This window comes from Rhinopithecus roxellana, chromosome 5 (genome assembly GCF_007565055.1).
Source record: "Rhinopithecus roxellana isolate Shanxi Qingling chromosome 5, ASM756505v1, whole genome shotgun sequence".
NCBI lineage: Eukaryota > Metazoa > Chordata > Mammalia > Primates > Cercopithecidae > Rhinopithecus > Rhinopithecus roxellana.
The window spans coordinates 61,790,867-61,816,584 of NC_044553.1; the positions used below are offsets into that span (position 1 = coordinate 61,790,867).

The following is a 25,718-nucleotide window of genomic DNA, read 5'->3' on the forward strand; positions in this document are numbered from 1 at the left end:
TCTCTGAACATTGAAAATGTAATTCCAGTCTCAATTGGTTTCCATGGTTATTTTTGAGAAGTCAGCTGTCAATTTACTTCCCTGAAGACAGTCTTTTTTCTCCCTCTCCTTCTGATTTTTAAGATTTTTTTCTTGATTTAAGATTTTCTGCTGTTTTACTCTGAACACACACACATGCACACGTACACACACACCACACTTCTTTTTATGTAAATTGCCCAGGAATGCTTTTGTCTTCTTGAATTGTGAATTGATGTCTTTCATCCCTTTTTAAAAAACTGTTCATCCATTATCTTTTCATATATTGTTTCTGCTTCATTCACCTCTCTCGTCTCTTTCTGGAACTCAATTTAATCATATTTTATACTTTCTCATTCTGTTTATTCTCTGTAGCTCTTCCTCCTACTATTGTAACTCTCAACTTTTTGTCTTGGCAAGTTGTCAAGGCTGCAGCATAATAGACTAGGTCCCAGAGGAAGTGAAGTAAGGAATTTAAGGTTAAGATTTGTTTTTTGAATTTGATCAACACAGTTGAGAAGTGGGCACAAGAATAAATAAGTATTTGGCTTAAATCTAGCAGGCTCATATCTGGCACACTAAAGTCTTACTAAGGTAGTGGCAAGAGCAACAAAAGGCTCTAGAAGTTAGAGACAAGTGTTCTCATGATAATCTTATGGTATGATATTTACTTAAAATATGAAAGGCTGTGGCTATGAATAGCCCTATTTAGTAGATCTACTTATAAGACAGCATTTATATGGGGTTAAAATTAGCACAGAATGTGGCAATTTTTTTCTGCATATTTTAATCCATCCCCCTTTTTTTTCTGACTGTGGTATCTATAAGAATAGCACAAACACATATTGCAAGGTATTCTCACTATGGGGTGAATAGATAAGCCTGATAGATTTAGCCACTTACTGAAGGTTTAGAAAATATCTGTTCCTTATTTCACTGGTTTTTGCAGTGGAAAACTTTTGGGCGATTCCCAAAGCACACAAAAAAATTATCTTCCTGCTAGGAGGCCATTTTTACCACGATAATAATTATAATACCTATGTCCTGTAAGAAAACTGAGTTCACAATCTCCCTTACTGTCCAGATAGTGCTGATTAGAATTTACGGGCTTTCTGGGACATGTTAGGCCCTATAAACAAACAAAAACTAGACTAATTCTTTCACCTGATTTATAATGGAATTGCCAAGAGTTGTTAGAAAAGGAACTAAACTTTACACTCAAGGCAGGAGGTAAAAAAAACTTGGTTCCTGCCTTCTTCTAATCACTCACTCTTTCCACTTACCCAATCCCAGCATTCCTATCAGGGGCTATCCCTAAGGAGGTAGACAGAGCTGGTCCTGCTCATTGCACACTAGGAAAGGTCATGCTGGCATCTTGTTCCACAGGGAAATTTCTGCTGCCCAGAATCAAAACCAATGTCTGGAGCTCAGCCTTGTTCAGTTTGTTAGACATTCTGAGGCAGAATCACTGGAGAAGGTGGATTATAGAATAGGAAATTGGCTTTTGATAGGGGAGAAAGAAAGAGGAGAAGGGTAAGTTGCATGTCATATAACCTATTTGCTTAGGCTGACCTAAGACGCTGCTGTGAATTTAACTGTATCTTTCTCCTGATAACATTGGTTTATCAGTCTTGTGTGACATGGCAGATTAATCTTTAAACATCCTTATGACTACTTATCTTTATACTTTTAATCCTTAATATTCTTAGCATTCTATTGGAGACAATATCTTTATATTATTTCCCAATTAGAAAAATTTGATTTTAGGTTAAAATGCAAATATGTACACTCTTTAGTTTGAGATTTGTGTATGTATATGCATATTTACACACATAGGTAAGTGTCACTTTACTCGGAACATTTCATGAAAATCAGAAACTTATGTTCTTTTTTCCTGCCTGCTTTCCCTCTTTTCACGTTGTCAAACATTTTCTTTCATGGGCTTCTCTCTTTTCTCTCTTTCCTGGTTATTTTTAGCAAACTTTTCTCTCAGTGGGCGGTATAGGTAACATTTCTTTAAAACAGAAAATAATCTAATTCGACTTGATTTTTAAAAATCTTCCCTGACTTTGGCCAATATAAATGATCATTCCTTTTTTACATGAAATTTCTTTTGAAACCAGGTCACTAGGCAGTTTCTGATGACAGGAGACCGTTATATTCCTCCTTTTCTAAATTTAAAGAATAGAACATCTCCTAGTTAGGTTGGAGCTGTATCATGTTGATCAACTTCCCTACTTTTATCTGAGAATTTTGACTTACTTGAGATTATCATTGTTTGATTAATAGTAAAAATACTATTTCAAATATTGAGGGCTTGCAATATACCAGATACTTAATGTATGTAATCTATAACCTTACTTCATCCTGACAAGAACATATGAATAAAATAATATGATTGTATCACCTTTACAGAAGGAAAATAGAGACTTGGAAGGTTAAAGTTATTGGTCAATATCACATAGCTTTTAAGAAACATGGGAATTATTTCTCTCTAACCTGTGATCTTATCAGTTATTCAGTATCAGTTTAATACTTCTAAAAACCCACTTTAGGCCAGCATTATTCTAATGTGGTAAGATCTTTTCCACTTCATACTGGTACAACTGGGAAACAATTCTTTAAGATGATAATTTGGAGTGGCCAGAAGAATACTGAGAATAGAATATGAATAAAAGCACAATGAGAAGAGAAGTGCAGGCCAGTCTAAGACTGCATTAGATATTTATTAACATATTCCCCTCTCTGTAGCTCACTCTATCTATCTAATCTACCTATTATCTATCTATCTATCTATCTATCTATCTATCTATCTATCTATCTATCTATCTAATAATCTAGCTACCTATAATCTATCACCTATTTATCTATCTAAGCATTTGTCTTTTTCCATATCTATACTACTAACTTAGAAAAAAACTACTGCCCATGACTCCTCAGTATGGGTATTCTAATACTCTTGGTACAATGTTAATATGTGACAAAGAATCTGTCAAACAATGCACAATTTCTTTTTATTAACAAGATGGGTAAACAGCAAAGGGAAAGAAGTTCCTTGGCACAACAGGGACACAATATTCGTGCATAGTTCTTGCATAAATCACTGAAATTCATGCTATTCTTGTTCTAATTTGATGTCCCTACTAAAAAGTAACATAACTACCAGACAATAAAGTCAAATTAAATTTGAGATTAGTGATATAGTTCCCCCTCGTATCATTCCTACTCTCCTCCTCATTTTTTTTCCAGTAAGACAATTGCAATGTTCTGAGGCTTCATGTCTTGGCAAAGGTCCCAGCCACATCTCAGGAGCCCCATGTCAGAAGAGCATATGTGGCCCAGCTGCAGGTTTCGAGACAGCTGATAGAGGCCTGAAGATCACTGTGCGTCTCCTCCACAGAGGTAGATGCCTGCATGGCTGGGCTGGGAGGCTGTGATATGCAGGAAACTTTGCTGCTTTTTCTCATCCAACTTGGCAGTTATTTTTTCATGACTTTTCTCTTCCCCACCTTTCTGTAGCATCATCAAGAAGATAAGACCTTCACCATACTTTTGCTTGTACCAGTGTAAGCTATATAATGTCTTTGATGATGTGCAGTTTATGGTGAGATTCTTTCCTTCTTGGATGATCAAGGACTGAGGACTCTGCTCCAGTTCTTGGCTACTGACCCCTGTTAAAAAAGACAATGTAAAGAAAATACAGAAGACCCTCATAAGATTTTCATGGTCGTGGTAGGGATGATGTTTCTCTCCCCCTCCCCATGCCCCCTAGGAAGCAAAATTGCCACATTAAAACAAAGTATTGTCATTTTTTTAACACATATCTGGCTCTCAAAAGGGCCTTCCCAGGTTAGAGGATGACTCGACTCTTGCCCTCAGGATGCTGTCATCATCCCACAATTCTCCCAGACTAACCACATACTCACGGGCTGCTTGGAACCCCAATATCCCTAGGAGTACTTGCAGAACAGTCTCCATCCCTTAGCTACTTAGAAAACACAGTTAAATCAGATTTTACTGAATGGGCTTCCCCAGCAGAAGTTACTTTGCTCATTGGTACAGGAGATGACACCAATCAGAAGCCATACCTGGATTCCTGTTTGCTCAGCACTGTACGATCTTACTCAAACACTTAAACACTGCCACTCTTTGGCCAGACGGAGAAATGCGAATAATGGACAGGTTTTCTGGAGTTAACTTATATATGACATAGATCTATTTATTGCAATAAAATATGCCACTTATGAGATAAAGAAAATATAATCTTGTAACATATGTTACCCTTGCATGCTTGAGAAAGTTTGCCCTTCATAATTAAAAGAAAGTAAAAAATTCTGTTCTCTATAATACAGAGTGATTATTTTTCAATATTTATCTCTGCCTACTTTTGTTTTGAGCCTTCTTAAAAACTACTTTTCTGAGGTACACTTTGCATATAATAAATTACATATGTTTTCAAGGTCCAATATGATAATTTTTGACATGGTCATACAAATGTGAAATCATCATCACAATCAAAATAAAGAACATATGCACCACTCCCCAAAGTTTCCTTGTGTCTCTATTCCTTGTGTTCCTTGTTAATCCTTTCTGTATACCTTTCCAATATATCATCCCAATGCCTATTCAATCCCAGGCAATCTCTAGTTTGCCTTCTCTTACTATAGATTTTCTAGAGTTTTATGTAAACAGAATCATAGAGTATCTGCTTTCTGTCATCTGATTTCTTTCAGCATATTTATTTTGAGATTGTATTTGTTAGCTTGGGCTGCCGTAACAAAATACCATAGACTATGTGGCTAAAACAATGGAAATTTATTTCTCATGGTTCTGGAGGCTGGGAAGTCCAAGATCAAGGTGCTGGAAGATCTCATGTCTGGTGAGGGCCTGCTTCCTGGTTCATAGATGGCAGTCTTCTTGTGGTGTCCTCACGTGACAGAAAGAACAAGAAAGTTCTCTAGGGTCTCTTTTACAAGGAAACTAATATCATTCAAGAAGGCTACACTTTTATGACCTGATCACCTCCTCAAAAACCTACTTCCTAATACCATCATACTGGGGGTTAGGATTTCAACACCTGAATTTGCAGGGGAGAACACAAATATTCAGTTCATAACAAATTGCTGTGGTATTTTTGTTGAAAATCAACTACGTATGTGTTGGCCTATTATTGGACCCTTTATTGTGTTCCAATGTTCTATTTGTCTATCTTTATATCAATATCACAGTCTCTTGATTATTGTAACTATAAAAGTATTAATATCAGTAGTGTAAGTTCCTCAATTTGTTTTTTTTTTTAAAGAATTTTTTTTTGCTATTATAGTCCCTTGGTATTTTCATATAAATCTTAGACCCACTTGTCAATTTCTAAGAAAATTTCTGTTGGGATTTTGATTGGAATGACATTGAATCTATTGGTCAATTTGGAAAGAATCTTAATGAGTCTTCTAATTCGCAAACACAATAACGCTTTCCATTTATTTAGTTCTTAAATTTATCTCAGAATTTTTTTGTGTCTTTTAGTGTATAGGCCTTAGATATCTTTTGTCAAATGTATTCATACACACACCACACACACACACACACACACACGCCATAATTGAAATTTATTTATTTGTGTATTTATTTATTTATTTATTTGAGACAGAGTCTTACTCTGTTGCCCAGGCTGGAGTGCAGTGGTGTAATCTTAGCTCACTGCAACCTCTGCCTCCCAGGTTCCAGTGATTCTCGTGCCTCAGCCTCCTGAGTAGCTGGGATTACAGGTGTGTGCCATCACACCCAGCTAATTTTTTATTTTTAGTAGAGACAGGGTTTTGCCATGTTGGCCACGCTAGTCTTGAATTCCTGGCCTCAAGCTATCTGCCTGCCTCAACTACTGCCAAAGTGCCGAGATTACAGGCATGAGCCACGGTGCCTGGCCCAGAATTGAAATTTATATACATATAAATTGCATTATTGAGATGAACCCCACTTCATTATTATGTATTATCCTTTTTATATATTGTTAGAGTCAGTCTGCTAAAATTTTGTTAAAAGTTTTTTATGCATATATATGCATAAATATATATGCATATATATAAATTTCAATTCTGCTTGTTTAGTGTTACTGTATGGAAGCAGCATTATTTTGTCTATTGAGCTTGTATCTTGCAATTTTGTCTAACTCATTTATTGGTTACAGTAGTTTTTTTGTCTATAGGATTTGCTACACAGACAATTCTATTGTTTGCAAAATGATAGTTACATTTCAAAAAGTTAAATATGGTTTCCTTTACCAAGTCAGTTAGCAATCTTTCAGGGTTTTGTGTTTCAGGTCTAAAGATAGATTATTTTGGATGTGCTATCTCCCTCTAGGGACAAGGCTCAGCAAAGAGCTTCCTACCACAATTCTCTAAGAAAGATAGAATTATTTTCAGTCACTTTGGAGCTTTTAGAATTATTTCTGCGTTGTTTTCTCAATTATTATACTCCTTTTGTTTTCCGTGGTATCTTGTTCTTCCCATGTTTGAAGGCAGTTCCCAAAGCCCATGTTATTCATTGTACAACATAGGATTTGGCACAGATTAAAGATTTAATTTGTTGGGTGAATATATTAATTACTATTTACTCATAACATTATTAGGAGAAGTTATGTGGAATGACTCTTAAAATTATTCCAAAAAAGCTTCCAATTTTTTGAAAACAAATTGAACAGAAGTATCCAAAGTAAAGGCAAATGCCAGATTAGATCTGTGGGCAAAATTCAAATAGCACACCAACCTCATTCTCCATCCTCCAAAAAAGAAAAATTCACAAATCTGTAATACGCAAAGCCTGGTTTCCTTTTTCTTTTTGTCTCATTGCATTGCTTAGATTCTCTAGGATAATGTTGAATAGAAATGGTGAGAGTAGACATTTTTGCCATGTTCCTGCTTGGGTTAGATTATTAAAGCCATTTTGGAATGCAACTTTTCAATATCTATAAAAATATAAAATAGGCATATCTTTTGATCCAGTAATTCCACTTCTAGGATCTATAAGGAATATGTACACACACACACACACGTCATATATATTTATATATGTAGAGATGATATAGGTGAGGTAAGTAAAATTATTACACAACCATACTGTGAACATTTGTAGATATTGAAAAGAATAAGGCCAGTTTGTACACACATGCATACACATGTATCTTGGAATGAACACACCTCAAAAAACTATTTTTAAATAAAAATAAAAGCAAGTTGCAGACACATGCACATGGTATGATCCAATTTATGTAATAAAATTAGGTAGATATTTATGTGAGTATCCATGTAAATGAAAAGAAGTATGATCATCAGGACACACTCCAAGTTGTCAAAATGGTTTATTGTAGGAATTGAAGAGAAAATGGGATGGAGATGGAGACAGTCAGTTTGGGTCTTTGAGGTTTTACTTCACATACTTAATAGTTTGAATCTTTTACAATGAAAAAAGATTTGTGTATTTTTGTGTAATAATAGAGATATTTCAACATAGATTTAAAAAATGATATCAATATTCACATATCCACCACTTTCTTGTTTCCTTCCAGAAATTATCTATATCCCAAGAGTATATGCTATGGATGAGTAACAAATAAAACTTCAAATTTTTTGTAAGGGCAAATGAATCAATTTCTGAAATTCATTTCAATTATTGAGAGGTTGGAAGGACTAACATAATATTCAAAGCCCAGGCACTTCCCTGGGGTTAGATGAAGAAACGCTTTGGGACAACCAGATGATGGTTCTCATCTTTTATAGTGAGATCTACATGGAAAGCAAGAGTTGATTAAAAGAAAGGGTCCTGGAAAATTCTTATTTCCTTTCTTCTTCATTGCAGAATTCCAATCGTGATTCTTCATCTCTTTGCCAAGCTTCTCAGTCTTTTCTTCAAGACTTCTTAGCTATTCTTTCTCAGTTTCTTCATTCCTTTAATTCTCTCATTGATTTCCTTACCACCTCCTCTTTACTTCTTTTCCCTTTTCTTCTTTAAATTTTCTTCTTCTTCTATTAAACTTCTGCTCCTTCTTGTGCAGTGACCTCGTTAGATGCCTTCCTTTTCACCACCACGGAGATATTGCACAGCTGCAGCCCCATCTGTCCCACTGTGGTCTCTTAAGATGCAGTAGTACACAGCAGCATCTCTCAAGGTAGCATGGTGCAGGATCAAGGTACTGGACTTTCTGTCTTCGGCGATTGTCAGAGAGACCATTCTGTTGTTCACATTACTTGTAAGACCATGAATCACATACTCTGGACCCTGGGAGGGAAGTTGTCGATACCAGTATATGTAATCAGTTCCACTGACTGTGGAGTGGTTACAAGGCAAGTGTACAGGCTCTTCTTCATTACTCTCCATTGAATTTGGCTGTGTGGTCTTAGCATCACCCCTAACACCTATGGGGTTGAAAAACAGCAGATTAGCTCTGGATCATCAGCTCTTGGTACATCTGAAGGTCAGGTTCACCACTGCTCCAGAACTGTCCTCCCTGCCCTACTCCATATTTGGGTATTTTTATATGTGTTGCACAGGACAAGAGAAATATTACTTGTATTTATTTGTTCCTGAGCTATACAGAGCCACAAGGTCAAAAATAAATTTCCCATCTTCCATGACCCTTGAGCTCAATGAACCTAAAACTCCTTACAGCTTGAGAGCTGTGAGACCTGGGGAATCTTCTCTGAGTAGTGGATATGACCAGCTCCTCACACTGATGCTCAGACACCCTTGAGAAACACACAGATACAAATTCTTTCCAGCAATTGGTAAATCATGGCAGAAGACGTGGAGACAGCAGATAACTCTCTTTTGTCATTAGCCACAAAACTACCCTTTCTTAGGCCCAGAATACTTACCCAAATATAGGAGTACAGTAATGCTTGCCACCAACTTCATTGTTCAAGTGCACACAGAGGTTCCAGGCCCCAGAACTTAGAATCTGAGTCTGATCCTAGGTCGGGGGAGGTCTCTCAAGCAACAAAGCAGCAGCCACCGCACATCCCACACCAAGCAGGTTTCAATTTGAGTGTTCTCCAGAAATTATCAGCTAAAGACAGAGCAGCTTCCTGGTTAGGTCTAGCCCATCCCCAGGTTTAAACATAAATTTTAAAAGAAGATAAAATACAATTATTATTTGTTAATTAACAAAATAAAACTTTAAAAAGAGGGGAAGAATATTTTCTCTAAATCTAGCTTTAATTCAGAAAGTTTCCATTAAGATCATTTTCAAGGTTGAAACTCAAGTAGGCTACATCTAAAGGAGTAAAACTATTCACAAAGGGATTACCCATCTCTTATTTTGGTAAAGACAAAACCCACCATTAATTGGTGGTTTGATAACCCATTGAGCTGGTAGAAAATACCCTTTATTCCAAGAAGTCTATGTGAGCCCTGTGCTGTAAGGGAAAGAAGAGCATTTCTATCCACATCTACATGGCGAGTAAGTCTTAGAAGCAGTAGCACATAATTTAATTTCAACAGTTAGAAACTTCTTTCTGGTAAAAAAAAAAAATTACCATAAGCAAAATTGAAAATCAAATGACACAATGAAAGAAGTTATTTGCAACATATATAACAAAAGTAATTTCATAATTGTATCATATTGCTGTGCTAAGTGTGAAAGGAAAGAATAAAGTTAGAACTCAGGTTAAAAGCCAAGTTTCCTGGTACTCAGGTCTCCCACACTGGCTCCTGGAATAATGTCCTAAGTGTCTTCTAGATAGACATTGACTGTGCCTCTAGTTTTGAGACAGGAGCCAATGGCTTGAGTGGTCCCTATTTCTATGCCACTTGAACTCCTCTTTAACACATGCTTTCTCATCTTCATGGCCAAGGAGTGGTGTACATTGAAGATACTAAGGAGAAAGGAAGAAATGGGAAGAGGTTTGGAGAGGGAAATCAAATGATGTCATTTGATAAGAGAGGTAGAAGTAACTAGTAAGGGGTTTTTCTAGTTATTTTCGAAAGTGGTTATTAAAGAAATGGGAAGGAATAAAATTAAAATTACTCATTATCTCTGCGACAATAACTAAGCTTGTCAGTCCATTATAGCAACAAATATTTCACCATTTAAAATTGAGCTATATATCAATCACTTCTCTGTTTTTCCCATTCAGGGTCACTTCTGCTCTGCATTTGTGAAGGGGCTCACCATGTCTTTGAAGCTGTGCACACACTCAAAAAGAGATAATAAAGCACAGGTGACAAAGAGAATGAACATAAATTCCTTATACAACTCAATGACAACCTCTCTCACCCTGGAAGGAGCCTGGATTTGCAGCTGTAACAGCTCCCTCTTGTGACTGTATATGTCAACTCTTTTACATAGAGCTAGGAACCTAGTCAGTTAGCAATCTTTCAGGGTTTGTGTTTCAGATCTAAAGATAGATTATTTTGGATGTGCTACCTCCCTCTAGTGATGAGGCTCAGCAAAAAGCTTCCTACCATAATTCTCTAAGAAAGATCAAATTATTTTCAGTCACTTTGGGGTTTTAGAATTATTTCCTAAAATTCATAAGGAACCAAAAAAGAGCCCACATTGCCAAAGCAAGACTAAGCAAAAAGAACAAATCTGAAGTATCACATTACCTGACTTCAGGCTATACTATAATGCCATAGTCACCAAAATAGCATGGTACTAGTATAAAAGTAGGCACCTAGACCAATGGAACAGAATAGAGAACCCAGAAATGAAGCCAAACACTTACAGCCCACTGATCTTTGACAAACCAAACAAAAACATAGTGTCGGGGAAGGACACCCTATTCAACAAATGGTTCTGGGATAATTGGCTAGCCACATGTAGAAGAATGAAACTGGATCCTCATCTCTCACCTTATACAAAAATCAACTCAAGATGAATCCAGAACTTAAATCTAAGACATAAAACCATAAAAATTCTAGAAGATACCATCAGAAAAACCCTTCTAGACACTGGCTTAGGCAAAGACTTCATGACCAAGAACCCAAAAGCAAATGTAACAAAAACAAAGATATATAGATGGGACTTAATTAAACTAAAAAGCTTCTGCACAGTGAAAGAAATAATCAGCAGAGTTAACAGACAACCCACAGAGTGTGAGAAAATCTTCACAGTCTATACATCTGACAAAGGACTAATATCCAGAATCTAACTCAATAACTCAAATCAGCAAGAAAAAACAATCCCATCAAAAAGTGGGCTAAGGACATGAATAGATAATTCTCAAAAAAAGATATACAAATGGCCCACAAGCATATGGAAATGTTCAACATCATTATTTATCAGGGAAATGCAAATCAAAACCACAATGTGATACCACCTCACTCCTGCAATAATGGTCATAATAAAAAATTTAAAAAAATACCCATTGATGTGGATGCAGTGAAAAGGGAACACTTTTACACTGTGGTGGGAATGTAATCTAGTACAACCACTGTGAAAAACAGTGTGGAGATTCCTTAAAGAACTAAAAGTAGATCTACTGTTTGATCTAACAATCCCACTACTAGGTATTTACCCAGAGGAAAATAAGTCATTATTAAGTCATTATACGAAAAAGATACTTGCACATGCATGTTTATAGCAGCACAACTTGCAATTGCAAAAATATGGAACCAGCCCAAATGCCCATCAATCAACAACAGAATAAAGAAAATGTGATATATATATATATATACACCATGTGAGATATATATATATACACACACACACATACGTACACACACACACCATGGAATACTACTCAGCCATAAAAAAGAACAAAATAATGACATTCGCAGCAATCTAGATGGAATTGGAGATTATTATTCTAAGTGAAGTGTATTCATCTGTTTTCATGCTGCTGATAAAGACATACCCAAGACTGGGAAATTTACAAAGAAGAGATTTAATTGGACTTATAGTTCCACATGGCTGGGGAAGCCTCACAATCATGGTGGAAGGCAAGAAAGAGCAAGTCATGTCTTACATTGATAGTGGCAAGCAAGAAATGAGAGAGAGCTTATGCAGGGGAACGCCTCTTTAAAACCATCAGATCTCATGAGATTTATTCACTATCATGAGAACAGCATGGGAAAGACTTGCCCACATGACCTCCCACCAGGTCCCTCCCACAACGCGTGGGAATTCAAGACAAGATTTGGGTGGGGACACAGCCAAACCATGTACCTCCACCCTTGGCCCTTCCCAAATATCGCTTCCTTGCGTTTCAAAACCAGTCATGCCTTCCCAACAGTCTCCCAAAGTCTTAACTCATTTCAGCATTAATGCAAAAGTCCACAGTCTAAAGTCTCATCTGAGACAAGGCAAGTCCCTTTCACCTATGAGCCTGTAAAATCAAAAGCAGGTTTGTTACTTCCTAGATACAGTGGGGGTACAGACATTGGGTAAATACAACCATTCCAAATGGGAGAAATTGGCCAAAACAAAGGGGCTACAGGCCCCATCTAAGTCCAAAATCCAGCAGTGCAGTCAAATCTTAAAGCTCCAAAATGATCTCCCTTGACTTCATGTCTCACATCCAAGTCACACTGATGCAGGAGGTGGGTTCCCATGGCCTTAGGCAGCTCCGCCGCTGTGGCTTTGCAGGGTACAGCCTCCATACTGACTGCTTTCATGGGCTGGCATTGAGTATCTGTAGCTTTTCCAGGTGTGTGGTGTAAACTGTCAGTAGATGTACCATTCTGTGGCCTGGAGGATGGTGGCCCTCTTCTCACAGCTCCACTAGGTAGTGCTCCTGTAGAAGCTCTGTGTGGGTGTCCGATCCAACATTTCCCCTTCAGCACTGCCCTAGCAGAGGTTCTCCATGAAAACCGTGCCCCTGCAACAAACTTCTGCCTGGACGTCTAGGCGTTTCCATACATCTTCTGAAATCTAGGTGGAGATTCCCAAACCTCAATTCTTGACTTCTGTGCAATTGCAGGCTCACCACCAAGTGGAAGCTGCCAAGAGTTGAGGCTTGCACCCTCTGAAGCCATGGTCTGAGCTCTATGTTGGCCCCTTTCAGCCATGGCTGGAGCAGCTGGAATGCAGGGCACCAAGTCCCTAGGCTGCACACAGTATGAGGACCCTGGGCCTAGCCCATGAAACCACGTTTTCCTCCTAGGCCTTCAGGCCTGTGATGGGAAGGGCTGCTGTGAAGACCTCTGGCATGCCCTGGAGACATTTTCTCCATTTGTCTTGAGGATTAACATTTGGCTCCTCATTATGGCTTGAATTTCTCCTCAGAAAAAGGGATTTCCTTTTCTATTGCATTGTCAGGCTGCAAATTTTCCAAACTTTTATGCTCTGCTTCCCTTACAAAACTGAATGCTCTTAACACATCCAAGTCATCTGTTGAATGCTTTGCTGCTTAGAAATTTCTTCCACCAGATACTCTAAATCATCTCTCTCAAGTTCAATGTTCCACAAATCTCCAGGGCAGAGGCAAAATGCCACCAGTCTCTTGCTAAAACATAACAAAGTCACCTTTGCTCTAGTTCCCAGCAAGTTCCTCATCTCCACCTGAGATCATCTCATCCTGGAGGATGATATTGTTCATATCACTATCAGCATTTTTGTCAAAGCCATTCAATAAGTCTCTAGGAAGCTCCAAACTTTCCCACATTCTCTTGTCTTCTTCTGAGCCCTCCAAACTGTTCCAACCTGTGCCTGTTACCCAGTTCCAAGGTCACTTCCACATTTTCAGGTATCTTTTCATCAACACCCCACTCTGCTGGTACCAATTTGCTGTATTAGTTCATTTTCATGCCACTGATAAAGACATACTGGGCAACAAAAGAAAGACGTTTAATTGGACTTACAGCTCCACCTGGCTGGGGAAGCCACATGGCAGAAGGCAAGGAAGAGCAAGTCACCTCTTACCTGGATGGTGGCAGGCAAAAAAAAAGAGAGCTTGTGCAGGGGAATGCCTCTTTTTAAAACCATCAGATCTTATGAGACTTATTTTTTATAATGAGAACAGCATGGGAAAGCCCTGCCCACATAATTCAATTACCTCCCACCAGGTCTCTCCCACAACACATGGGAATTCAAAATGAGAATTTGATGGGGACACAGTCAAACCACATCATGAAGTAGCTCAGGAATGGAAAACCAAACATTGTAGGCTCTCACTTGCATGTGGGAGCTAAACTCTAAGACACAAAGGCATAAGAATGGTACATTGTACTTTGGGGACTCAAGGGAAAGGGTGGGAGTGGTGAGGAATAAAAGAAGACACAGATACAGTGAACACTGCTTGGGTGATGGGTGCAGCAAAATCTCAGAAATCACCACTAAAGAACTCATTCATGTAACCGAACAGCACCTGTTCCCCGAAAACCTATTAAACATTTTTTAATGAAATAAAGGAACCCCCCAAAAAGAATTATTTCTGTGATGTTTTCTCAATTAATGAACTCTTTTTGTTTTCTCTGGTATCTTGTTCTTTCCATGTTTGAAGGCAGTTCCCAAAGCTCATATTATTTATTGTATAGCATAGCATTTGGCACAGATTAAGAACTTAATTTGTTGGGTGAATATATTAATTTTTATTTACTCATAACATTATTGGGAGAAGTTATATGGAATGACTCTTGAAATTATTCCCCCAAAAAGCTTCTAATTTTTTTGAAAACAAATTGAACAAAAGTATCTAAAAGTGAAAATGCCAGATTAGATCTGTGGGCAAAATTCAAATAGCCCACCAAACCTCATTCTCCATCTTCCAAAAAAGAAAAATTCACAAATCTGTAATATGTAAAGACTGGTTATTAGACTATGGCCATATATGACACAATAGTCATATAGTGATACTTAATTTGACAGCTATTCACTGTGTCATGTTATATATGTGTCAGATTAAAAATGACAAAAATAATTCAGCACTGGTATAAATACATAAGTTTAAAAAATTGGGATTGTGGAAAAAAATATGAAATATAGATGTCTCTATGTTACCTAGTTATATTATACAAAAGTCAAACATACTGTTCATTACTGCAATATTCAAATAGTATGGAGAATCCAGACTGAGTCTGCAAAAGAATAATAAAGATTGTAGTATCTTTGCTTTTTATTTTTATGTAACAGCTTCATTAAGATAAAATTTACGTACCATGTAATTCACCCATTTAAAGTGTACAACTCAATGTTTTTTAGTATATTCACAGAGTTATGTAAGCATCACCACAATAAATTTTAGAACATTTTCATCATCCCAAAAGGAACCCTGTATCCACAAATATAGCCCTTTTAGGCTGAATAATATTCTATTATGTGTGTGTGTGTGTATATATATATATATCACATCTTATTTATTTTTGTTTGCTGACATTTAGTAGACGTAGTGATGTAATGGATTTTCTGGAATAAATGCTTCTCTATTTTTGTTATGGCCTTAGGACAATTTCCAAGACTTTGTTTTTTCAAAAAATAATTTTCATCAGTTATGATTCGAATTGAGAAGTTAGTGTTAAGCAATTTTCCTAAGTACTGGTATCAATTTACACTCTTACTTGTTTGAGTAGATTCAAATTTTCTTCATTACTTTTTTTTTTTTTTTTTTTTTTTTTTGAGACGGAGTCTCGCTCTGTCGCGCGGGCTGGAGTGCAGTGGCTGGATCTCAGCTCACTGCAAGCTCCGCCTCCTGGGTTCACGCCATTCTCCTGCCTCAGCCTCCCGAGTAGCTGGGACTACAGGCGCCCGCCACCACGCCCGGCTAGTTTTTTGTATTTTTTAGTAGAGACGGGGTTTCACCATGTTAGCCAGGATGGTCTCGATCTCCTGACCTCGTGATCCGCCCATCTTGGCCTCCCAAAGTGCTGGGATTACAGGCTTGACCCACCGCGCCCGGCCTTTTCTTCATTACTTAGTTCTTTCTTTTTAGTTTTAGACTTTTTGATTGGCGTGTAGCAATATTTATTATTTCTTTAAAAAAATCAACGTTGATTTTGAGGGCGGAGCAAGATGGCCGAATAGGAACAGCTCCAGTCTCCAACTCCCAGCGCGAGCGACACAGAAGACCGCTGATTTCTGCATTTTCAACTGAGGTACTGGGGTCATCTCACTAGGGAGTGCCGGACAATCGGTGCTGGTCAGCTGCTGCAGCCTGACCAGCGAGAGCTGAAGCAGGGCGAGGCATCGCCTCACCTGGAAGCGCAAGGGGGAAGGGGATCCGTTTTCCTAGCCAGGGGAACTGAGACACACAACACCTGGAAAATCGGGTAACTCCCACCCCAATACTGCGCTGTAAGCATACAGGCACACCAGAATATATCCCACACCTGGCCGGGAGGGTCCCACGCCCACGAAGCCTCCCTCACTGCTAACACAGCAGTCTGCCGCGATCTATCCGCAAGGCAGCAGCGAGGCTGGGGGAGGGGCGCCCGCCATTGCTGAGGCTTAAGTAGGTAAACAAAGCCGCTGGGAAGCTCAAACTGGGTGGAGCTCACAGCAGCTCAAGGAAGCCTGCCTGTCTCTGTAGTCTCCACCTCTGGGGACAGCGCACAGCTGAAGACCAACAGGGGAAGTAGCGGGAGCCTGTGCAGACGCGAACGACTCTGTCTGACAGCTTTGGGGAGAGCCGTGGATCTCCCAACGCGGAGGTTGAGATCTGAGAACGGACAGACTGCCTGCTCAGGTGTGTCCCTGACCCCTGAGTAGCCTAGCTGGGAGAAATCCCCCACTAGGGGCAGTCTGACACCCCACACCTCACAGGGTGGAGTACACCCCTGAGAGGAAACTTCCAAAGGAAGAATCAGACAGGTACACTCGCTGTTCAGCAATATTCTATCTTCGGCAACCTCTGCTGCTGATCCCCAGGCAAACAGGGTCTGGAGTGGACCTCAAGCAATCTCCAACAGACCAACAGACAGTCCTTCTGACTGTCAGAAGGAAAACTATCAAACAGGAAGGACACCTATACCAAAACCCCATCAGTACGTCACCATCATCAAAGACCAGAGGCAGATAAAACCACAAAGATGGGGAAGAAGCAGGGCAGAAAAGCTGGAAATTCAAAAAATAAGAGCGCATCTCCCCCTGCAAAGGAGCGCAGCCCATCGCCAGCAACGGATCAAAGCTGGTCAGAGAATGACTTGGACGAGAGGAGAGAAGAAGGCTTCAGTCCATCAAACTTATCAGAGCTAAAGGAGGAATTACGTACCCAGCGCAAAGAAACTAAAAATCTTGAAAAAAGAGTGGAAGAATTGACAGCTAGACTAATTAATGCAGAGAAGATCATAAACGAAATGACAGAGATGAAAACCATGACACGAGAAATACGTGACAAATCCACAAGCTTCAGTAACCGACTCGATCAACTGGAAGAAAGAGTATCAGCGATTGAAGATCAAATGAATGAAATGAAGCGAGAAGAGAAACCAAAAGAAAAAAGAAGAAAAAGAAATGAGCAAAGCCTGCAAGAAGTATGGGATTACGTAAAAAGACCAAATCTACGCCTGATTGGGGTGCCTGAAAGTGAGGGGGAAAATGGAACCAAGTTGGAAAACACTCTTCAGGAAATCATCCAGGAGAACTTCCCCAACCTAGTAGGGCAGGACAACATTCAAATTCAGGAAATACAGAGAACGCCACAAAGATACTCCTCCAGAAGAGCAACTCCAAGACACATCATTGCCAGATTCACCAAAGTTGAAATGAAGGAAAAAATCTTAAGGGCAGCCAGAGAGAAAGGTCGGGTTACCCACAAAGGGAAGCCCATCAGACTAACAGCAGATCTCTCGGCAGAAACTCTACAAGCCAGAAGAGAGTGGGGGCCAATATTCAACGTTCTTAAAGCAAAGAATTTTAAACCCAGAATTTCATATCCAGCCAAACTAAGTTTCATAAGTGAAGGAGAAATAAAATCCTTTACAGATAAGCAAATGCCTAGAGATTTTGTCACCACCAGGCCTGCCTTACAAGAGACCCTGAAGGAAGCCCTAAACATGGAAAGGAACAACCGGTACCAGCCATTGCAAAAACATGGCAAAATGTAAAGACCATCGAGGCTAGGAAGAAACTGCATCAACTAACGAGCAAAATAACCAGTTAATATCATAATGGCAGGATCAAGTTCACACATAACAATATTAACCTTAAATGTTAATGGACTAAATGCTCCAATTAAAAGACACAGACTGGCAAACTGGATAAAGAGTCAAGACCCATCAGTCTGCTGTATTCAGGAGACCCATCTCACATGCAGAGACACACATATGCTCAAAATAAAGGGATGGAGGAAGATCTACCAAGCAAATGGAGAACAAAAAAAAGCAGGGGTTGCAATCCTTGTCTCTGATAAAACAGACTTTAAACCATCAAAGATCAAAAGAGACAAAGAAGGCCATTACATAATGGTAAAGGGATCAATTCAACAGGAAGAGCTAACTCTCCTAAATATATATGCACCCAATACAGGAGCACCCAGATTCATAAAGCAAGTCCTTAGGGACTTACAAAGAGACTTAGACTCCCATACAATAATAATGGGAGACTTCAACACTCCACTGTCAACATTAGACAGATCAACGAGACAGAAAGTTAACAAGGATATCCAGGAATTGAACTCATCTCTGCACCAAGCAGACCTGATAGACATCTATAGAACTCTCCACCCCAAATCAACAGAATATACATTCTTCTCAGCACCACATCACACTTATTCCAAAATTGACCACATAATTGGAAGTAAAGCACTCCTCAGCAAATGTAAAAGAACAGAAATTATAACAAACTGTCTCTCAGACCACAGTGCAATCAAACTAGAACTCAGGACTAAGAAACTCAATCAAAACCGCTCAACTACATGGAAACTGAACAACCTGCTCCTGAATGACTACTGGGTACATAACGAAATGAAAGCGGAAATAAAGATGTTCTTTGAAACCAATGAGAACAAAGATACAACATACCAGAATCTCTGGGACACATTTAAAGCAGTGTGTAGAGGGAAATTTATAGCACTAAATGCCCACAAGAGAAAGCAGGAAAGATCTAAAATTGACACTCTAACATCACAATTAAAAGAACTAGAGAGGCAAGAGCAAACACATTCAAAAGCTAGCAGAAGGCAAGAAATAACTAAGATCAGAGCCGAACTGAAGGAGATAGAGACACAAAAAACCCTCCAAAAAATCAATGAATCCAGGAGTTGGTTTTTTGAAAAGATCAACAAAATTGACAGACCGCTAGCAAGGCTAATAAAGAAGAAAAGAGAGAGGAATCAAATAGATGCAATAAAAAATGATAAAGGGGATATCACCACCGACCCCACAGAAATACAAACTACCATCAGAGAATACTATAAACGCCTCTACGCAAATCAACTAGAAAATCTAGAAGAAATGGATAATTTCCTGGACACTTACACTCTCCCAAGGCTAAACCAGGAAGAAGTTGAATCCCTGAATAGACCAATAGCAGGCTCTGAAATTGAGGCAACAATTAATAGCCTACCCACCAAAAAAAGTCCAGGACCAGATGGATTCACAGCTGAATTCTACCAGAGGTACAAGGAGGAGCTGGTACCATTCCTTCTGAAACTATTCCAATCAATAGAAAAAGAGGGAATCCTCCCTAACTCATTTTATGAGGCCAACATCATCCTGATACCAAAGCCTGGCAGAGACACAACAAAAAAAGAAAATTTTAGACCAATATCCCTGATGAACATTGATGCAAAAATTCTCAATAAAATACTGGCAAACCGGATTCAGCAGCACATCAAAAAGCTTATCCACCATGATCAAGTGGGCTTCATCCCTCGGATGCAAGGCTGGTTCAACATTCGCAAATCAATAAACGTAATCCAGCATATAAACAGAACCAAAGACAAGAACCACATGATTGTCTCAATAGATGCGGAAAAGGCTTTTGACAAAATTCAACAGCCCTTCATGCTAAAAACGCTCAATAAATTCAGTATTGATGGAACGTATCTCAAAATAATAAGAGCCATTTATGACAAACCCACAGCTAATATCATACTGAATGGGCAAAAACTGGAAAAATTCCCTTTGAAAACTGGCACAAGAGAGGGATGCCCTCTCTCTCCACTCCTATTCAACATAGTGTTGGAAGTTCTGGCTAGAGCAGTCAGGCAAGAGAAAGAAATCAAGGGTATCCAGTTAGGAAAAGAAGAAGTCAAATTGTCCCTGTTTGCAGATGACATGATTGTATATTTAGAAAACCCCATTGTCTCAGCCCAAAATCTCCTTAAGCTGATAAGCAACTTCAGCAAAGTCTCAGGATACAAAATTAATGTGCAAAAATCACAAGCATTCTTATACACCAGTAACAGACAAGCAGAGAGCCAAATCAGGAATGAACTTCCATTCACAATTGCTTCAAAGAGAATAAAATACCTAGGAATCCAGCTTACAAGGGATGTAAAGGACCTCTTCAAGGAGAACTACAAACCACTGCTCAGTGAAATCAAAGAGGACACAAACAAATGGAAGAACATACCATGCTCATGGATAGGAAGAATCAATATCGTGAAAATGGCCATACTCCCCAAGGTTATTTATAGATTCAATGCCATCCCCATCAAGCTACCAATGAGTTTCTTCACAGAATTGGAAAAAACTGCTTTAAAGTTCATATGGAACCAAAAAAGAGCCCGCATTGCCAAGACAATCCTAAGTCAAAAGGACAAAGCTGGAGGCGTCACGCTACCTGACTTCAAACTATACTACAAGGCTACAGTAACCAAAACAGCATGGTACTGGTACCAAAACAGAGCTATAGACCAATGGAACAGAACAGAGTCCTCAGAAATAATACCGCACATCTACAGCCATCTGATCTTTGACAAACCTGAGAGAAACAAGAAATGGGGAAAGGATTCCCTATTTAATAAATGGTGCTGGGAAAATTGGCTAGCCATAAGTAGAAAGCTGAAACTGGATCCTTTCCTTACCCCTTATACGAAGATTAATTCAAGATGGATTAGAGACTTAAATGTTAGACCTAATACCATAAAAACCCTAGAAGAAAATCTAGGTAGTACCATTCAGGACATAGGCATGGGCAAGGACTTCATGTCTAAAACACCAAAAGCAACGGCAGCAAAAGCAAAAATTGACAAATGGGATCTAATTAAACTAAAGAGCTTTTGCACAGCAAAAGAAACTACCATCAGAGTGAACAGGCAACCTACAGAATGGGAGAAAATTTTTGCAACCTACTCATCTGACAAAGGGCTAATATCCAGAATCTACAAAGAACTCAAACAAATATACGAGAAAAAAACAAACAACCCCATCAAAAAGTGGGGAAAGGATATGAACAGACATTTCTCAAAAGAAGATATTCATACAGCCAACAGACACATGAAAAAATGCTCATCGTCACTCGCCATCAGAGAAATGCAAATCAAAACCACAATGAGATACCATCTCACACCAGTTAGAATGGCAATCATTAAGAAGTCAGGAAACAACAGGTGTTGGAGAGGATGTGGAGAAATAGGAACACTTTTACACTGTTGGTGGGATTGTAAACTAGTTCAACCATTATGGAAAACAGTATGGCAATTCCTCAAGGATCTAGAACTAGATGTACCATATGACCCAGCCATCCCACTACTGGGTATATACCCAAAGGATTATAAATTATTCTACTACAAAGACACATGCACACGTATGTTTATTGCGGCACTATTCACAATAGCAAAGACTTGGAATCAACCCAAATGTCCATCTGTGACAGACTGGATTAAGAAAATGTGGCACATATACACCATGGAATACTATGCAGCCATAAAAAAGGATGAGTTTGCGTCCTTTGTAGGGACATGGATGCAGCTGGAAACCATCATTCTTAGCAAACTATCACAAGAAGAGAAAACCAAACACCGCATGTTCTCACTAATAGGTGGGAACTGAACAATGAGATCACTTGGACTCGGGAAGGGGAACATCACGCACTGGGGCCTGTCATGGGGAGGGGGGAGGGGGGAGGAGGGAGGGATTGCATTGGGGAGTTATACATGATATAAATGATGAATTGATGGGTGCTGACGAGTTGATGGGTGCAGCACACCAACATGGCATAAGTATACATATGTAACAAACCTGCACGTTATGCACATGTACCCTAGAACTTAAAGTATAATAAAAAAAAAAAAAAAAAAAAACATCGTTGTTGAAGTATGAATTACATGCAGTAAAATGAACCCATTTTCAGTGCTTCGAAATATGGTGAGTTTTGATATATTTGTAGAACATGTAACTGTTGTATAAATCAAGATACAGAACAATTTCACCCTAAATTGTTCTTCTGTGTTCTCTACCTCTCAATGAGTGGTTGTCTGGGTTCCCCAGCTACAGAATCCAGACAACCACTGATCTGTTTTCTCTCAACATGGATTAAATTTGCCTTTCCTCGAGTTTCAAATTAATGGATACATACAGTATAAACTCTTTTCATCTGACATTTTTCTCCATGTAATGTTCTTATGTTTTTAAAATGCATCCATGTTGTTGTATTTATAAATTGTTCATTCCTATTTATTTTTTTCCAGTTCTGACCTATACTGAGTAAAGCACCTCTGAATATTTATCCAAAATAAATAAAAAAACATTATGTGAATATTTTCTATACACAAATATATTCTGCATACATATTTCTGTGAATATATATTTTTTATTTCTTCTGGTTAACAACGTAAGGGTGCAAATTGTTAGATCATGGCCGGGCATGGTGGCTCACGCCTGTAATCTCAGCACTTTGGGAGGCCGAGGCGGGTGGATCACCAGGTCAGGAGATCGAGACCATCCTGGCTAACACCGTGAAACCCTGTCTCTACTAAAAATACCAAAAAATTAGCCGGGCGTGGTGGCGGGCGCCTGTAGTCCCAGCTACTCCGGAAGCTGAGGCAGGAGAATGGTGTGAACCTGGGAGGCGGAGCTTGCAGTGAGCCCAGATCGTGCCGCTGCACTCCAGTCTGGGCGACAGAGCAAGACTAGCATAATCTTTCTCAAGTGGATGCAGCCATTCCCTCAGTTCAGACGTTCCAGGCCTCTCAGTGGGCTTAGGTCTGGGATTGATTAAGGGGCCTATTAATCTCCATTATAGCTACTAAAACTGTATATTTTTTTCCTCAAAAATTCTAGATAATGTAAAGTAGAGCCTTAGGGAGCTGATTCTGTCTTTCATTCCTGGGTATTCCATGATTAATTAGCTATCTCCAAAAATCTCTGAATGTTAAAAGACTCTGATTAATACTCTTTCTCTATGGTTTTTGGTGGCAATATCACTTACTTTATCTGTTAAACTCCACTACCTATCACAACAGGATCCAGACACACCCACTGAAATCCAGGAAAGCAACTTACATGGCAATGTGCCCATCTCATCCCCACTGTCTTCACTGTATAGAGGATAGATGGCCTCCAAGAAATATTTTAAGAATTCTGGTGACCTACTCAATGATGAATTTCCTGATGCGTTGGTGAAGGAAGGATCCTCTGGGATTCCCAGGGAATATGGTTAGCAAGCATCTGATTAAATTGCATTAGATAATTAACACATTCCCATTTACCCGAATCCTCAGACTTCTTCCTGTATGAGATTTATGAGAAATATCTGTATTTTAATTTTATTAGCTTTAGGCCAGTGGAGTTTTACTATCACTATGTCCAGAGGGCAGAGAGAAATATCGAAACCTGAATGGAGACGGGTATGTGGAGAGAGCCAAGTTGAAAGGAGCTGTGATCTTTGAATAAATGATGTTTCCCATTTGAAGAGATTCCTCAGGAGGAGAACCAGGGAACAAACACCCTGACCTTACTCTGCTACGTTTTTCAGATTTTGGCAAAGGGCACCTCACTGGCAAAAATCCACTAGAACCCAGAGGACACGGGAGCCTTGTTGATGTGGTTCATCCAGGTCAGCCTCCTGAGACAAACAGCAAGGAAGAGAAAGGTGGAGAGTGGACATAAGAGGAAAAAGGAGCACATATAGCTGACAAGATCTGTAACTGAGTGTGTTCCTGTTCCTTCATACCACATTTTTAATTTCGTAGGTGTATTGTCAGGGACAGGAAGTCCTCCTATTGCTCTTCTTCTCTCAGAGTACTTTGAGTATTCTTCACTTTTAAAAACCATATATTTTAGAATCTACTTGTACACACGCACACACACACACACACACACACTTGATACTGATGGGGATTTCATTGAATATATTTACCAAATATGTGAGAATTGATGCCTTTGCATTGTAAATCTTCTAATTAATGAACATGATGAATTCTCCCATTTATTTAGATCTTTGATTTCCTTTTTTAATGTTTTATAGCTTTTTGTCTTGAGGCCTTGCAAATATCTTTTAAAATTTGTTTTTAAGTATTTTGTATTTTTATGCTATTTTAAGGATATATACATGTTTTTCTAAATTTTAATTTTTGTGGGTACATTGTAGGTGCATATATTTATGGGGTACCTGAGATGTCTTGATATAGGCATGCAATGCATAATTACATCATAGAGGCTGGGCATGTGCCTCACGCCTGTAATCCTAGCACTTTGGGAGGCTGAGGCGGGAGGATCACTTGAGGTCAGAGTTCAAGACCAGCCTGGCCAACATGATGAAATCCTGTCTCTACCAAAAATACAAAATTACCCGGGCATGGTGGCATTTGCTTGTAATCTCAGCTACTCAGGGGACTGAGGCCCCAGAATCACTTGAACCTGGGGAGGCGGAGGTTGCAGTGAGCCAACGTGGCGCCACTGCACTCCAGCCTGGGTGACACAGTGAGACTGTTTAAAAAAAAAAAGTTTACACCGTGGAGAATGGGGTATCCATTCCCTCAAGCATTTATCTTTTGTGTTACAAACAATCCAGCTGTACTCTCTTAGTGATTTAAAAATGTATAATTAGATTAGTAACTATAGACACGCTGTTGTGCTATCAAATGATAGGTCCTATTAGTTTTTTGTATTTTTTTTGTACTCATTAATCATCCCCACCTATTTTTTTAATTTTATTTTTTGAGAGGCAGTCTTGCTCTGTCTCCTAGGCTGGAGTGCAGTGGCGTAATCTCGGCTCACTGTAGCCTCTGCCTGCCAGGTTCAAGAGATTCTCCACCCTCAGCCTCCTGAGTAGGAGAGGATTATAATCATGTGCCATCATGCCTGGTTAATTTTTGTAATTTTAGTAGAGATGGGGTTTTGCCATATTGGCCAGACTAGTCTTGAACTCCTGGCCTCACGTGATCCACCCACCTTGGCTTCCCAAAGTGCTGGGATTACAGGTGTAACCCTCCATGCCCAGCCCATCTCCACCTATTTTAAGGATAGTTTTTAAAAGTTCATTTAAATTTTCTGGTTGCTTGCACATAAAATGTAATTTTTAATACTACATAGCTAAACTCATCAATGTAGTATATATTTGCAAATGATTTGGAATTGTATATATCACAGTCATGCCATCTGTGGCTAATGTTATTTATAGTCTCGTTTCTAATTATTAAAACTTTTATTTCTTTATTTTTCTTAAATACTGGTTAGGACCTTCAGTATACCTTTTTAATAGGGATAGTGTTTTTTTGGTTTTCTTGATATAGAGCATTCAACATTTTTCATTAAGTTTCGTGTCTGCTTTGTTGTAATACATATAATTTACCAGAGCAAGGACTTTTTTTTCTATTCCCAATTTGCCATAAATTTATCTCTTTATTATGAATGAATATTTAATTTTTATTAAATACTTTTATGTA

General features: G+C 38.9%; 4 gene segments (V, D, J or C); all 4 read right to left on the minus strand.

The window, feature by feature from the left end:
• LOC104674124 overlaps positions 1-25,718 on the minus strand; it is an 840,972-nt gene that overhangs the window by 329,657 nt on the left and 485,597 nt on the right.
• LOC104656245 overlaps positions 1-25,718 on the minus strand; it is a 632,938-nt gene that overhangs the window by 294,909 nt on the left and 312,311 nt on the right. The window contains 1 exon segment of the V gene segment in view: positions 5,033-5,040. Within this exon segment, the coding sequence occupies positions 5,033-5,040 (8 nt within the window).
• Positions 1-25,718, minus strand: part of LOC104656285 — a 576,427-nt gene that overhangs the window by 273,711 nt on the left and 276,998 nt on the right.
• Positions 7,360-9,050, minus strand: LOC104656271. The segment is given in 2 exon segments: positions 7,360-8,426; positions 8,886-9,050. Coding segments are annotated over 2 exon segments (393 nt in total).